Source organism: Ruditapes philippinarum, unplaced genomic scaffold (genome assembly GCF_026571515.1).
Source record: "Ruditapes philippinarum isolate M1 unplaced genomic scaffold, ASM2657151v2 ctg732_1_1_1_1, whole genome shotgun sequence".
Classification (NCBI taxonomy): Eukaryota; Metazoa; Mollusca; class Bivalvia; order Venerida; family Veneridae; genus Ruditapes; species Ruditapes philippinarum.
Genome location: NW_026864254.1, coordinates 70485 through 86585, shown reverse-complemented (window position 1 = coordinate 86585; position 16101 = coordinate 70485). Strand labels below are relative to the sequence as shown.

The 16101-nt window shown below is 31.2% G+C and overlaps 1 protein-coding gene across 1 annotated transcript; it reads left to right on the top strand.

Moving 5' to 3' along the window:
- The first annotated feature begins 8727 nt into the window (after window positions 1-8727).
- Window positions 8728-15107, top strand: LOC132724989 (heparan sulfate glucosamine 3-O-sulfotransferase 2-like). Its single transcript, XM_060709983.1, has 3 exons — window positions 8728-8805; window positions 13827-13987; window positions 14492-15107. The coding sequence occupies exons 1-3, from the start codon at window positions 8728-8730 to the stop codon at window positions 15105-15107; spliced, it is 855 nt and encodes a 284-aa protein (XP_060565966.1).
- Window positions 15108-16101: the final 994 nt, after the last annotated feature.

Sequence of the window (16101 nt, the reverse complement as noted above, 5' to 3'; positions counted from 1 at the left end):
ATTGTTTTTAATTATATGTGTATAGTAAAAACTTGAAAAATCTTCTTTTAAAAAACCCAATGAGCTAGAGGTAAGATGTTTAACATGAAACATCTTCTTGTGGGTGTCTACCAAGTTTGTTCAAATAAAATCCCTTGGGTTAAAATTGGCCCTGCCGGGGGTGCAAAGGTCATTGTTTTACATTATATGTGTGTAGTAAAAACTTAACCTCATAAAACATCTTCTAATAGGTGTCTTCCAAGTTTGTTCAAATAAAAGATCTGGGGTTTAAACTGGCCCCTATCCGGGGGCCTATATACAGGTGAGCGACCTCAGGGCCATCATGGCCCTCTTGGGAATGGATTAAAAAAATATATAATATGTAATTTTTAGTAAACTATTGTGTTACATATTAAATTGAGGTTTCACTTAGTTTAAACGAATGTTAATATTTAACTTTGGAAAGATAGGAAGAAAAAACAAGATCATTAACACCACTTTTGTATGCGGAGCTTTATTTTTCCCCTGTTTCGGTTCTATTGTAAACTCCATTAAGATTTTCTTAAAAAAAAAAGAAAGGAGACAAAGGAAAATTAACAAAATACTGAAACCATTTGCGAGCATCAGGAAGAAGAGCGATGTTTATACTATAAGTCACTGTTAAAGCAGCGCGCCTCCAGATTCATGCTAATTTTCATGAAAATTTCGAAATTTATTTAAAAGTATAATATATTGAATTTACCAAAAGTGTACAATTTACACATTATCATACCAAAAAGAGGTCAAAATATGCACAAACAGCTCATACTGCGTTAGTAACCAAGTAGAAATATGGTAATAAATACTAAAAAAAATCGATCATTAATGGCACTTAACATGTTAAATATTACTAGAATTTTGAATCTTTTCACTTTAAATTTCCTAAAAGCTTAGTACATTTTCTCAGGTTTGATTGTATTGAAATATTCTTACTTATCTGGAGGCGTACCGCTTTAAAAAATGAGTTTATAAAATACAACAGTCCGAAGATCTATATTAAGCCCTATTTTAATTCATATTAGAAAATGGTTTATGTTTATTGATATTTTTTGTCATAAAGTCATCTACATTCTATTTTCATTAAGGAACCCTCTGATACGATTAAGTCCCATACAGGATTCTTAGGCAAGGGTTATTTTGTGTCATGTTTTGTGATATAGGATACGGATGTAAAGAAGCATTTATGTCAGTGTTATTCAACATCGAAATATAATTGCATTGAATAGATCGTTTGCGACCTTTCTTGTGACGAACGCTTGTGTGTGAACCAGGCATTGCATAGGCTGCGACATTTCTTGTGACGAACGCTTCCAGAAAAAATAAACAAGTGACAAGCAAACATAACAAGAATATATGTCAATCGTTAAAACACCATTTACTGATTTAACGATTAAGACTCAATTGAGAAATGCTGATGTAATCATGCTCTTGGACAATGTTAATAATAGGTGTTTGAAAGTCTGGAAAAAAGAGTAATCCCTCGGAAGCATTAATCACAGCAAAATTTCATCAACATTTCAGATTTGGTTTGATCGAGTCTGTAAATGAGGAATGATGCAAATGTCAAGATCCATCATGCCCCCTAGCATCAGCTTGAGCGGTACACAATTTTCAACACTTAAAAGTGCAGGAATCAATTATCCCGAAGCACGAGTAAAACAAAACAACACTGAAATAAATTAAAGCAAAACAATTGTCTATAACATGAAAATGTTCATGTATATAATGTTATTATATAGATTCTAAATAATATAGCTTTTAATTGGTTAAGTGTAAAACTGCAATCGCTATAAATGTTACCTGTCCTTCCTTGTGCTCGATTGCCTTGTCAGTCAACACTTTAACTAAATACCATCCGTCTATGGCGTGTGCACTGGACATCCCCGCCCTAGATTCTTCCCAGGCCCAGATTGTTCGGGCATCCGGCAACAAACAGTCTTGTTACGGACAGTACAAAGGAGCCATCAAGTTGAAAGGGGAGCAATGCTGCATTGTCAAATTTTTACGTAAAGTGCAAGTTGTTTCCCTTTGATTAAAAAATTGAGCTTAGTAAAGTTTCTCCAATAATTTGGCTGATTACTATTGTTTTTCGTATATCAAAAGATTTTGGATAATCATGCCAACACGTTTTTGAACCACTAAACATTGAAAAACGTGTTTGAATTGACGTTGTAGATAGAAGAAAAAAAACAAAGAAGGATATTACAATAAAATTTCCTTAAAAATTTAAATAACAGTTGTATTCTAAAATGGCACTGTGTTTTAAATAGTTATTTAGGCCAAATGCCAAAGTTGTATGTACAATTTTTTACTGCCTTTGGAAAGCTGAAATGAAATAATGATAAATTTTAAAATCATCTAATAACAGGAATTGTTGATAACGTTTTAATTAAAGTAATAACAAGTGTTTGAAATATAATATAAAGCTATAATAAATATCATAAGTTCGGCATGAATAGCTCGAGTCAGTTTTACGTATCCTTTAATTGTCTAGTAATCTCTAAATTTATGCTGTTCTGGTATTTTCTATACTCAGCTGACCTACTTACCTAAGATGTGCTATGTTTAATTATGATGCTTGAAAAATATTGCAAAGTATCTTTGTAAATGGTAAACATATTTTGACTTCTCACAAAGTAGATATGTTATGTATTAAACTCTAGACTCTGTAGGTCCACACTATGAATATATGGTGTCATTTAAAACGACCAATTCACTTGATTCGTAATATAAAATGCATCTGCCATACATAGTTTGTACATTCTTTTATTAAAATTAGACACATTGAGTAAGACTTTCATGAATTACATTTAATTTCCGTGATATAAAATACTTTACTCAAAAACGAGCATAGCATAAATATTTTGTAATTTTTTAAATATGTTTTTTTAATTAAATCGGTTATAGGTATAGCTTTTCACAATATTGTTTTCATTCAGATTATCTTTAAAACCAGACAGCTTGAGACACACATTTAATATATAACTTATGATATTAATATATATCTTTGAAATAGGACAAAACATGTAAAAATTAAAATTTCACCATACGTTATTCTATATCTAGCATAATTTAAAATCTTTGACAAAGAATATATTTATATGATACCCATTGCTCTTTTATTAGTCTAGTTTAGAATGATATTATCCGTTTTTTATAAGAATTGTAACTTGTTAGCTTATATTTGAACTTAAATTAAAATCTTAAAAAGTTTATTGTATCTCATGAAAGTCACGTTTTTCATTATTGTTTAAGATTATTGTTTTATAAATCGCGCAACTGTAATTTCAAGGTATCTCTTATACTAAACGAAGATGATATTTTCGATGTCTAAAATGCGTCATCACGAATATTAAGCCAAAGAAAAAAAGCGACAACAGAAATAAGACAAAATGAAGAAGGAAACTTTTAAAGCTTTTACTGAAAACCTTTTCAAACAGCAAACTCGATCTCCTTGGTAAAGAGGGGTTAACCCCTCGAAACGGTGGAGATTGATAAACTTTGTGAAATAAATAGTTATACATGTATATACAATGCAATTTCGAATTAAAATCCTTATCTGAAAAATTTGAACATACTTTATTATTATTTTGTCTTTCATGTAAGTTTGTTGTTTTTTAAGTGGTGACCACATTATACAAATTGCAGCTTATATCAACAAACAAATAATTTGCTAACTTCGAACATCAAAGATGGAGGAGACAAAACAAATGCTTTACTGTTTACACTGAACACTGTAGCTCATCATTTATAGCGTCAACTCCTGCCCACTAAATTGATAGGTTATTATCCTTTTTTATCTTCTGCCTTTAATCAACGATTTGACTTCATAATTGAAACTCTTTCTGTAACTAAGTTTGATTAGTTGAAGTATTTAACTGTGAAAGTAAGCAGTAACATTATAATGGTATATATCGACAGACTGAGGACATTAAGCTACACTCACAAATATGGTCACTTAAGTATAAATTGCAATTTAATTATGCATAAGTTCCCTTCATTTTATGTAGATAAATTGTATAACAATCGAAACGAGTTTAAAAACTGCAAATACAAAACTTGTGTAACACTTCAATAGTTTAATATTTCTTCTTATCAAAATCTGAAATAAGAGATATCCCTCGGAAGCATATTAAAACAACAAAATTACATGAAAATTGCAGACTCTGTTCGATTGAGTACTTACATGAGTGACAATGAAAAGAATTACATTTTTCACACCCCTGTGCACCGGCTTGAGCTGTACTCAATTTCCAAGAGCGGTACTCAATTTCCTACACTTAAATATATTGCAGTTAATATCCCCAAAGAACCAAAAATAGAACGACACTGAAGTGAAGTACGTGGAAACTTTTTACGGCTGCCACGCGGCACTTGTACGGAATGCCGTTAGGGCCATTGCCTATGAATGTGTTGATCTGAAACGCGATAGTCGATAGTACGATGGTGAAAACGCGAAATCACGAAACTACGATGGTGAAAATGCGAAAGCACGATGATGAAAACGCGAAAGTACGATGATGAAAACGCGACAGTACGATACTACGATGATGAAAGCGCGATAAACTATCGTGTTTTCACCATCGTAATTTCGTGATTTCGTGTTTTCATCATTGTACTGTCGTGTTTTCATCATCGTACTATCGCGTTTTCACCATCGTACTATCGCGTTTTCACCATCGTACTATCGCGTTTTCATCATCGTACTGTCGTGCTTTCATCATCGTACTATCGCGTTTTCACCATCGTACTGTCGTGATTTCATCATCGTACTATCGCGTTTTCATCATCGTACTATCGCGTTTTCACCATCGTAGTTTCGGGATTTCGTGTTTTCACCATGGTACTATCGACTATCGCGTTTCAGATTAACACATTCATAGGCGATGGCCCTAACGGCATTCCGGAATGCCGTTAGGGCCATCGCCTATGAATGGTTTGATCTGAAACGCGATACTCGACAGTACGATGATGAAAACGCGAAATCACGAAACTACGATGGTGAAAACGCGACAGTACGATGTCGAAAACACGATAGTTTATCGCGCTTTCATCATCGTAGTATCGTACTGTCGCGATTTCATCATCGTACTATCGCGTTTCCATCATCGTGCTTTCGCGTTTTCACCATCGTAGTTTCGTGATTTCGCGTTTTCACCATCGTACTATCGACTATCGCGTTTTAGATCAACACATTCATAGGCGATGGCCCTAACGGCATTCCGTACACTTGGCACCTGCTGTTGTGAAGTATAAACATCTGGGAAAAGGCTGATCCCTTTGAAGCATTACTCACAACAAAATAACATACCCGTTCAAAATCTGAAGTACTATAAGAAGTTGTATATGAAACTCATTCATTCTGTCGTAACCAGTTAGATGGATATAGACATATTCCCAAAGCCACAAACCTGTCATCTTTACATTTAATAATCGATATATAAAATGATCGTGCTTTCAGAAATGTTTTTCTTGTGGTCCAAGGGACAGGTGATACATCAAGAAAATCTCCTCAGTTAATATTTTTAGAAGAAACTTTTCAAAGGGAAAATATAGAAGTTGACGTTATCAAAACATTATTCTAACGACTTTGTATAATGATAATAAAAAATTGCATCGGTTATATCTATCGACGCTCAAACTAAACCAAACAAAGCTTAGTAGTATATATTCTGACTGTAATCATCATTGAATTTTATGTACTTGAATATAATACGTTTTCTATCATTGCATATCTCAGAATAATGTCGCCGTCGATTTCGTTATGGATGAGTACATCATCTTAGTAGTCTAAGAAACAAAAACAAACATCGAGTAACAGCTGGTTAAAATTGGTAAATCCATTAAGAATTATTTTGAGTAAAATGCATTTAACCAAATAATTTCATGACTTAATAAAACCAGTAGGGATACAGGGACAGGACAATGACAACTTTGGGATTTACCTTAATATAAATATTAAAAACTTCCGTAATAATATGAGAACAATGTGAAATCATTCTGTTCACTTGAAATTGTCTGACCGAGATGATTTTTTTTTCAATGCCCGCCAAACGTGAGGAAAAGATTTAAATTGCATATAAACCAACCAGAACTTGTTATATTGGCCTTTTACACAAATGTTAGTGTTCATTATTTTTATCTTTCATGAAATTTACTTTGTGCAAAGTTTGGTAGTACTGAATTAACTGCTTGTGATTGACCCGCCTAGCGGTACTAAATTATACACGGTTGAAGTTTGTTTAATGTTAAGCAAATATTGGCGTAATTAAGTCTGATGTTTTAAACAATATCGGCTGGAGATAACGTATATGCATATGTAATATTAAACAACATTCGTCTTCAAAATGTATTTGAAAAAGACGGATAATTTACGAAACCGAGGTCAAACCTAAGTTTTTAAATTCTAAAAGAAGTATTGTTTTTATGCAGACTCCATGACAACACTTATTGGACACGGCTGTCTGCAGTTATTCCCACAAAATATTTAGAAACCTTTCCTTTTGCTTTTATTTTATTGGTTTGATATTGAAATGACATATTATTTATTATAATGCGTAGTAATAAACGAGGAGAACATAACAAATGTTTAAATGTAATCCGGATTTTAATAAAACTGCATCAAAGAAAACAGAAACTTGAAAGGTTTTTTATTTGTATACTGGGACTATAAAATTCACTTATTTTTTTCTCCATTTTAATGGCTTATCTAATGGTTTCGTTTCTAGGTCAAGAATCCATAAAAAGCTTGTCCATCCTTAGTGAGATATACTTGTAAATAAGAGAACTATTGTTAACATATGTTACACAATTTGTCTTAAAACCATACTCTAATGATGTGTAAGGGCTTTAATTATGGGGAAAATATTGACACTGATAAAGTTTGATTTTTCTTCTATTGTAAATAATTTAGTTCCTAAATGTTAACACTGTTAGAATTTTCATGCGCATTGTTTACATTTAATATAGATATGAGAGTAAAATTAAAAGCTTTGAAAGTAGAGCATCGGGATTTTTAATTTAAATAAAGATATCGATTTATCGAGTGATCGATTTATAAAATCTTAAAAAATCAGGTAATCAGTATTACCGTCTTAATCTGAATAACAGTTTGATTATATCTAATGTTGATTCTATCCTAAGTTTATACATGTATTATATGTTAATACAAGCCTAGGTCTGTTACAAACATAGCATGTGTTAAGCATTGTCATCCGCATCGTGATGAAATGAACCTAGCTATAAGTTTTTTATCTTAAAATTGACATATTTGGTCTACTTTTCGCTAAAGTAGGACATTGAACAAGAGATAAAGGATATATCTTCATCTTTAAGCCTTCTTTTGGATATAAAAATCATATTTTTATGTTTGTTCTATTCACTTTATGATAAAAATAAGTAAACTAATTGAAAATCCAAATATGTTTTTCACTATTGGCTCAACAACATGGTGCATTTTACGAATGTTTTGAGACTTAATAAAGATAAAGAACAAATCGCAGATCCTCAGTTGGCTCTAGAAAATGGTACATTTCACGAATATTCTAGAAGACATTTTATATAGAGAGAATAATTCACCGATCAAAAAGTGACCTTTCCATGCGGGCCTCTAGCAATCATTTTCTATTGGTTAGATCTTAAAGCTTTGGACTTTATATTGCTGTCAAGAATAACCTCCTTACTAAAACTTAGGGGTTTTCCACAGTTGACTCAGGCTCAGGAAAATCTAGCATTTTACGAAATCCTTTAAACTTTATAATTAGGATTCAAATTGCTATCACACAAAAATCTCATGAATTTTAAGACGTTGGTACATACAACAAAACATCACTGTAACGAAAGTTTAACAACTATATTGTATGCATGAACTTTATATATATTAAGTTTTACAAAAAATCTTACAAATGTCTTTGAAGTAAATGTTATTTATATAAATATGCTGAATAAGAGACGCACATATTTACGCGAATAAAGATGCATTACTAATAGATTTATTCGTTGATTACTGAAATACCTGGCAGACTTTAATTTATTTGAATTTGTATTATTTAACTCCGTGGTTAATTCAAGCGTAAAATGTTTACTGAAGTGGTGCACATAACATTTCTTTCTTCACTTACTTGGTAATGCATGTAAGGTACTTGTAATTAGTATTATATTATAGTATTTGATAATTTTCTGTAATATGTCTTCAGCTCGATATAAGCGTTAGGCAGGGAAATCGAAGACTTGACGGCATGGCAATGATTTTAAAACTTGCTAAAACGTATGTGACACAAGATCTGTATTTTCCTGAACAAATATGACAAAAGTTGTAAAAAGCATTAGCAGAAAATGGTTCAATGTTATACGATTACAAACCCGTTATCTTTCCCGCCATCTACGAGCATAAAATATCAGATATTAAAGTACACGTTAAGTAGTTGAAATTGTATGACAAAATAAATCAATTGAATGTGTTATTCTATAAAATAATTGAAATATTAATTGACTTTAAATCATTTTAAAATTTTCTAGCAGCGTAACATATTCTGTTCCCGTAAAGGTGGAAGCTGCTCTTTAATTCATGGAAAAAATGCACCTTTATCTTTTTATCGAGTCTTCTCCTTTTTGTTTTAGTTTTTTATAATGACTTTGTATTTATCATTACAGATACGCATGCCTTTATAACTAGTTAAAAAGTTCTATGCTTAAGTGGAATATACCAAAATGCCATCTAGCAATGTGGAAATACAAAGATTTACGAAAAGGACCGAACCTCCAATTGTTGGCTCTCAGTCCGTATGGGTACTAAATGGGGTCTTTTAATCACACGAAAATGCGATTTAGAGGTTTGAAACATAAACAATCCCATCAAGGCACGTATTTGCATGTAATTACGTCAGTATCTGGTGCTATGGTAATGTATGTGAGAACAAATTAAAAAGGAGTGTTAAGTTGTCCTGTGCATACATTATTTTGTTCCTCTTCTTCTTAACATATTACGTTTAACCTTTCGGGATAAAAAAGAGAAAGAAAACGTTTTGATAGAAAATGTCACAAGTACCTTCTCAGAGACATTGGGTAGATATCAAATATCAAAAGTCGCATTTGCAATGAAACATGTTTTAACTAGACGCTTTTTTTAGGATTCGTCCTTGACCTCAATCAGGCGACATCCAGTATAATGTTATGTATATACATATGTTTTTATGTTAAGGCTACAACTAAACTTAGGACATGAATATTAACTGGAACCTGGCAAGTATGTTGAAATGGATACTAGATAGCTCAGATTACATTTTTTGTGCTTTCCCTTTCCTTATATCTATTTCAATAGCAATAACAAAAAAAAAAAACAAAAAAAACAAAGACGAGACCAATCTCATTGTTCAGATAAAATGCTTGAGCAAGTCTCATTCCCGCCAAATGGACAGTTTCAATCTTACATGCGTCCAAATGACGTCATTTTAAACCTCGCGACTAATCTGACACCCCTGTGTCAGCTGTAATTAACATAATGTGCAAAATTAACAGGAACGAATCTGAAATGCAAGAAGTTTGCATTCACACAATTCCACCAAATCACCAAAAAAACGGTTAAACTTAAGTTTACAGCAAAATACTTTCCGAGCTCGAATGTGATGGATTGTTTTAACAAAAATTCTTTTGCTTTAATCCATTGCAATAACTTTTACGAGTTGCATTTTGCTTATTTCCGGTCAGATGATGCAACTAACAAATAAATATTGTAAATTACGTTCATAGTTAATGCTACAATTTTTTTTTGAAATTACTTCTTTGAGCATTTGCTTAAAATTTGTCATTGATTTGACAAACATGCTGTGAGAGAGATGGATTATTACGATTTGTCAAAATCATTTTAAACTGAACAATATACCCTTTCATTTAAGCGATAACAGTCAGGGAAGAGTTACTTCCCTTACCGGATGTGACGTAAATGGGGGATAAAACTATGCAGGCCGCATAGAATGTAAGCTTATTGAAAAGTTAATTGCGTAAATTCTAATCGTTCAGTTATGATTATAACATGTAAAAATTTACGCATGTATACATAAATTCAATATCAAGACAATAGAAAAAAAATACAAAAACAAAGATTGAGATTTATTTTCGCTATTTTCGCTACGGAGTGAAACAGCGAAATTTCAGTGAATATGTTTATTACATCTAGATTTTCTCTAATGCCAGGATAAAAAGCTAGTAACTAAATCAAATTTGAATATTTTAAAAACACTCATACACACTGAAATTGCCTATTATAAATTTATATGGTCATTTTATAGTTTTCTGTGTTATTTTCTGTCATTTAGAAAATTCCGGCATATTTGTGACAAACATGAAAATAAGATTGCAAATGTCTTTTAATGATTGTTTTTCAAGCTTTAATAGAACAATAACAGAATGCATTATGTCAATACTTACTGGTTCTGTTTCATTATGCCGCACAAAAAAATATTTCAAAGAACCAGTGAAGGATATAATTTTATTGATATTCCGGAAAGAACGCAAACCATGTGGCAATGATTTTTATAATTTTAGATTCGCACCAGACGATAATGAGATAATTTTGATATCAAAAATCTATTCTTATGATTATAAAAATAAAGACCTTTTCCCAGTAACTTATTTCATAGATAAATAGATTTAAGCGCCACTGGGCTGTAACATATTAATTATCAAGGTACCCATGTTCTATATACAAGCGGCACTTAGCTGTGATATCATAAAACACCAGGGTGCATTTTTTAGAGTTATAACATTACATCAGATTACGTCACTTTTGTTTGTTGTCAAAATAATTATAGTCCGAATTTTGTTATGGATTATCCTAGGGACTTTATTGGTCATGCCTTACTGATTTGATACTCAATCAAGAGTCCTACCAAGTGGCACAGTCAAAAATACGTAAAATTATGATTCAGTTAATAACCAATTTCTGTGAACGTGTTCACAACTTGTTTTTTTGTGACTTTTTTTAAACAATATTTGATAAGCAGAGTATGAATTAAAAAGTATCAAGTTGAAAATATTACTTTACCAGCTTAAATATATATGTGTGTGATGTACGATTTTTTGAGAGTGCATTTGTTGCCGACACAACATAGTATACAGTCATGTACATTCAAAAGAATTTTTACTTTTTATGCTTTTACATTTTTTTTGAAATAACATACACATGCATTTATATTGTTGTTTTTCTTTGTCTTAGTTATGCTTAAATCAAAATGATTTTTAATAAATCAATATCTTAAATTGCAATTAATTATTACGCAGCCGTTTTTTCGAAACGGCAGAATCCTTACATTTTTGAAACTCAAAATATCTTTTGGGTATTTTATATTGGCAGAGACATATGATACATTATCTATATCTCTGGGATTAGCAAGTAAGTACGATTTAACTGCCTGGTAAAGTGTTCATTATTAAGAATCTAAGGAAAATGGTAATCACGATCAGTTAGTTACCCAGCAATATGGTCTACTATTAAAACAAATCGTTAACCTTATTATAGTAAACATTTTTATTCATTTCAACATCCTTTTTATGTAATATCTTATTCAATTACATATAAGTTTGGCAATTTCAATCTGCCAATCTTACAAGAGAAAGGATTAAGCTCTTTATATCCCTCTATTATTGTACTTAATCGTATCGGCATTGTCCACCGTATCCCCCAATGACGTCATCCAAGGGCGACAACTTGAATACAGTCTTAAATGAAAGGGTCTATAAACCTGATCATGTCTCTAGCAATATATTATTCTCAACAGAATGTCGGGCGTATGTTCCACTAAGTTTGGTGTAAAACGACTGGAATACCACGCTTATAAGCATATATATCTTTTTGAAAATGATAGATAAATCATTGTGTTCTGTTTTCTTGATTGCTTGTCTGCATTTCGTAATATTTGAATTCTGAGTTTCTATCCTGTGTAACAAAACATAAAGAAAATACATTTGTGCATTCGTGCAACAATTATATTTGCATAAATAAATTCTATACAAAGCGCATTCCTTGTACTTCCGTCTGTAGGAATGCATTGGAGAAACAAATCCTTCTAAGAAATCATTTGAAAAATACAACGGCTATACAAACTTTAGTTTTTGTATCAAATACAATTTCCTTTAGATATACAAATACATCTTACACATCCGCAATTATATTGGCAGAAATTAAGCCTTAAAAAGTTCATTTAATTTGCTAAGTCCTTGAAGAAATACAAGATATAACTGAAGTTATACTTCATTTTCTAGCGTAAAATAGGAACACTACCTTAAAATTATATAAATATGATCTTCTATATCTCTACATAAAATTTGATTTAGATTGTGAGACAGTAATTTCTCCCTAAAACTAATATTTAATGTGTCATACGCGTAGACAGCGAAGAAGTTTTTATACGTCTTTTTCGTTATGGAATATATTACCATAACGCATTCAACCTTTAATCTCCTAATGCATTTAGCAAATTTTGTCATATCTGTTCGGGGAAACACAGATCTTGTGTCACATGCTTTTAGCCAAAGTCTAACACAATTTCCATGTCGTAAAATATTAGATCACCTCTTCTTTCTTCACCAACATTGAATTTTCTTTACATTAAGATTGCGACAAATGATAAAAGTGTATTGCAAAGTAAACAAAAACATAAAATTCAGTCATTTTATACCATATAAAGGGACGGAACGTGGTTTTTGCTTACTCAGGAAAAATAAAAATTGCTAGTAAACATATACTCACCCACCCAAGTTTATTACAACATTAAAGTTGCGAAGTCAAATACAGACATTCTGTTTTTTTATATTAATCTACGAACAGTGCTTATTGCTCACTCAGAAATCATTATTATACTTTTTTATGATGACGATAAAAATACATTTGACTTTTTATAAATCTCCTTACTGTATCTGCATATTTACAAGTCAACAATGCAACGGTGAACAAAACCCAGAATCCCCATTTAATCATATATATGTTTGTGTTTATCAGATAGCAACTGTCTAAAACGTGAAATATTTATGTTACATGGAAGTATAATGGCATTTTATAGATATGTACAAAAGCACTTGTGCAATATTACATTTATTCATTTCACAATAAAAACTTTGCTGTATTTTTGTACATGACTGTGTAAAAATAGTTTAATTGTTCATTAGATGTTTATAATTGTATGTACTAAGGCAATGAATAGTACTGTTGTTCTACAAGTTTTGATTGGATGTTGAATTTATTCATTGAGCTAGATCGTTGTCATTTATTGGAAATCATTGAGAGTCGCTATTACTTCCTAAACGAGCGCGTTGACAATATAAAGCGATCTCCAATAAATGTTTTGTAGCACTTCACAGAGCAACATGAAAACTCGTGTGGAACAAAACAATCACTGTAAGAATGAGAATCTCAGGTATCTTAGAGGAATTACGATCTTAATAAAAAGGCAGAAGAAATACAGTCCACAATAATTTAACGATTTAAAGTGGAATACAAGCATGTCACGAAGTATATGATTTTTATGATAGCGGAATAAATAAATGCTTTTTATGGAAGATTGAGATATGAAAGTAAAAACTGAATGTCACAGAGTTTTGACCATTCGAAACACTTTTCCACTTTTCCTGCTTGTATGTATATTTCTAATCCTATTGCAAAACAATATGGATACAAACGTTTCTTTAATCAACAAAATGGAAAAGGAGTTTTCAATAAAAGGACTTAATATTCGCCTTATGGACAATTTGAAAGAAATAGAAGAACAGCTTTCAAGTCAATATAAAAAACCTCTATTTTTGGAACGCATTCTAAGGATTTTACTCGGAAGTTACCGGACGCAATTATAATTGAATTTAAAAAATGTGGAACGCGCGCATTACTCGAGTATCTCAGATTAAATCCTAATATTAAAGCTGCAGGACCAGAACCTCATTTCTTTGACAGATATTATCATTTGGGGCTTGATTGGTACAGGTGATAAATGATATTTGTAGTATTTTTATAAATAACTGTTGTTATTATATATACTTAACACAATATCAAATAATAAACAGTATGTATCAGATACAGCATATCTTTATAACTTCTTTATTTGACTTAATTAGCTTTCTCTTCACTTATATAAATATACTTATAAATCCATGTGCGTTTGAAAAAAGGTAATTTTTAAGAAAAAAAAGCAACCGTTTTATGAACTTATTTTTCGCTTAGAGAAGATATATTGTCTTAATTTCTTCTTATATTTAATACTACAAAAATATCAAAATTTTATAAAACGTTATTGTCACTTAATACTATAAAAATGTCAACATCGGCTTAAAATGAGTGTTTGCTGATCTAAGCATAGACGAGATAGTTAAACATTGGTTCATGTACACGGTTTCAATAGCTTCGACAATAGTTTTGAGAGAGGAATAATTTTAATACTTTTTACTTGAATTATTGTCTTGAATTAAGTCATATTTTTTCTATATTTAGGCAAAAGATGCCAAAGACTCATGATGGACAACTAACGATTGAGAAAACTCCAAGATATTTCATAACGAAGGAAGTGCCAGAAAGGATTAACAATATGTCAAAATCTATAAAACTGATACTAGTTGTGCGAAATCCAGTTACTCGTGCTATTTCTGATTTTACACAAGCTGTTAGTAAAGGAGAATACAATACCACGGTAACATTTCAAAGCATGGCAATACGCCGTAACGGAACTGTAAACATGAAATGGTCAGCTGTAAACATAGGTCTTTATGTAAATCATTTAAAACGATGGTTAGAATATTTTCCGATGGACAATATACATATTGTTGACGGTGAAAAGTTGATAACAAATCCTGTGCAGGAATTGAATGCTGTTCAAGATTTCTTGGAAGTACCAAGAGAAATTTTAGACAACGCTATATATATGAATGCTTCTAGGGGATTTCCTTGCATCGTAAAACAAAACAATACACCACCTTACAAATGTTTTAAAGGTTCAAAGGGGAGGCATCACTCATATGCCGATTCCAATACACTAACAAAATTGCAGTATTTTTATAAACCTTATAACACTGGGTTTTATCAAATGGTTAATAAATATTTTTCTTGGTAGAATTGAATATAGTTATGTGTTTGTATCAGTATATACTACAAACTGATAAATATAAGATATGATTTTGATCATTGATAACAATCATATAAATGAAACATGTACTAAGCAAACAAGTTGTAAATATGCGACATAATATATACAGGATATTAAATAAGGGTAGATTTAATACTATATTAAACTCGTTGAATAAAAACAATATTATGTGATCTTACATTTATTGAACGCGCTGAATAGTGTCATTGTATGCGAGTCTATGGCGAGCATAATGTTCTTTTATTCAACGAGTTAAATAAATTTAGTATTAAACCTTCATTTAATATTCTTTTTTTATCACATATCCAAAATAAAATCGATTACAACAAAAATAAGGGGGATTTAATTCACGATTATGTTGAAGTAGTACCTCCAGACGATTGATTGCAGAAATCATGATTACATTTTTCATTCATGATCGTATATACATCGGTTTGAAGAGATAAACTAAACGTCTTAAAGTGCATTTCGGCGGGTGAAAAGTCGAGATTGTTGGAACTAGATAGTTCTATCGCCTATAAGAAGAGTTTTTAAAAGATATGTTGTTGATGATTTTTTCAGAAATATTCACTAAATCCTTTACTTTCAAAATGGAAATATGAAATAACGGTGGATAAAATGACGAAGTCTCTTCATGTTATAACAATTTTCAAACAATATAGCTATGAATGTTCATAACAGAATAATGGAAACATCTTTTCGTTTAATAATGTACTATAACACGTTATTTTATAAGATCCCGGGTGCATCGTGCTTGTTTCTATGGCTTCTTGCAAACTTTATGTTACACAAACAATAAAGTAATTGTATAATATACAATAAACACCTCTTGAAAGATTTTCGATTCAATAACCTAACTTTTATTTCGGAAAAAAAAACACTTAAGAAAAAAAAGGAGAAAAAAAACTAAACATTTTGCCGCAGTTATCTCTGAATTTCATTTGCTTTCTGATACTACCAA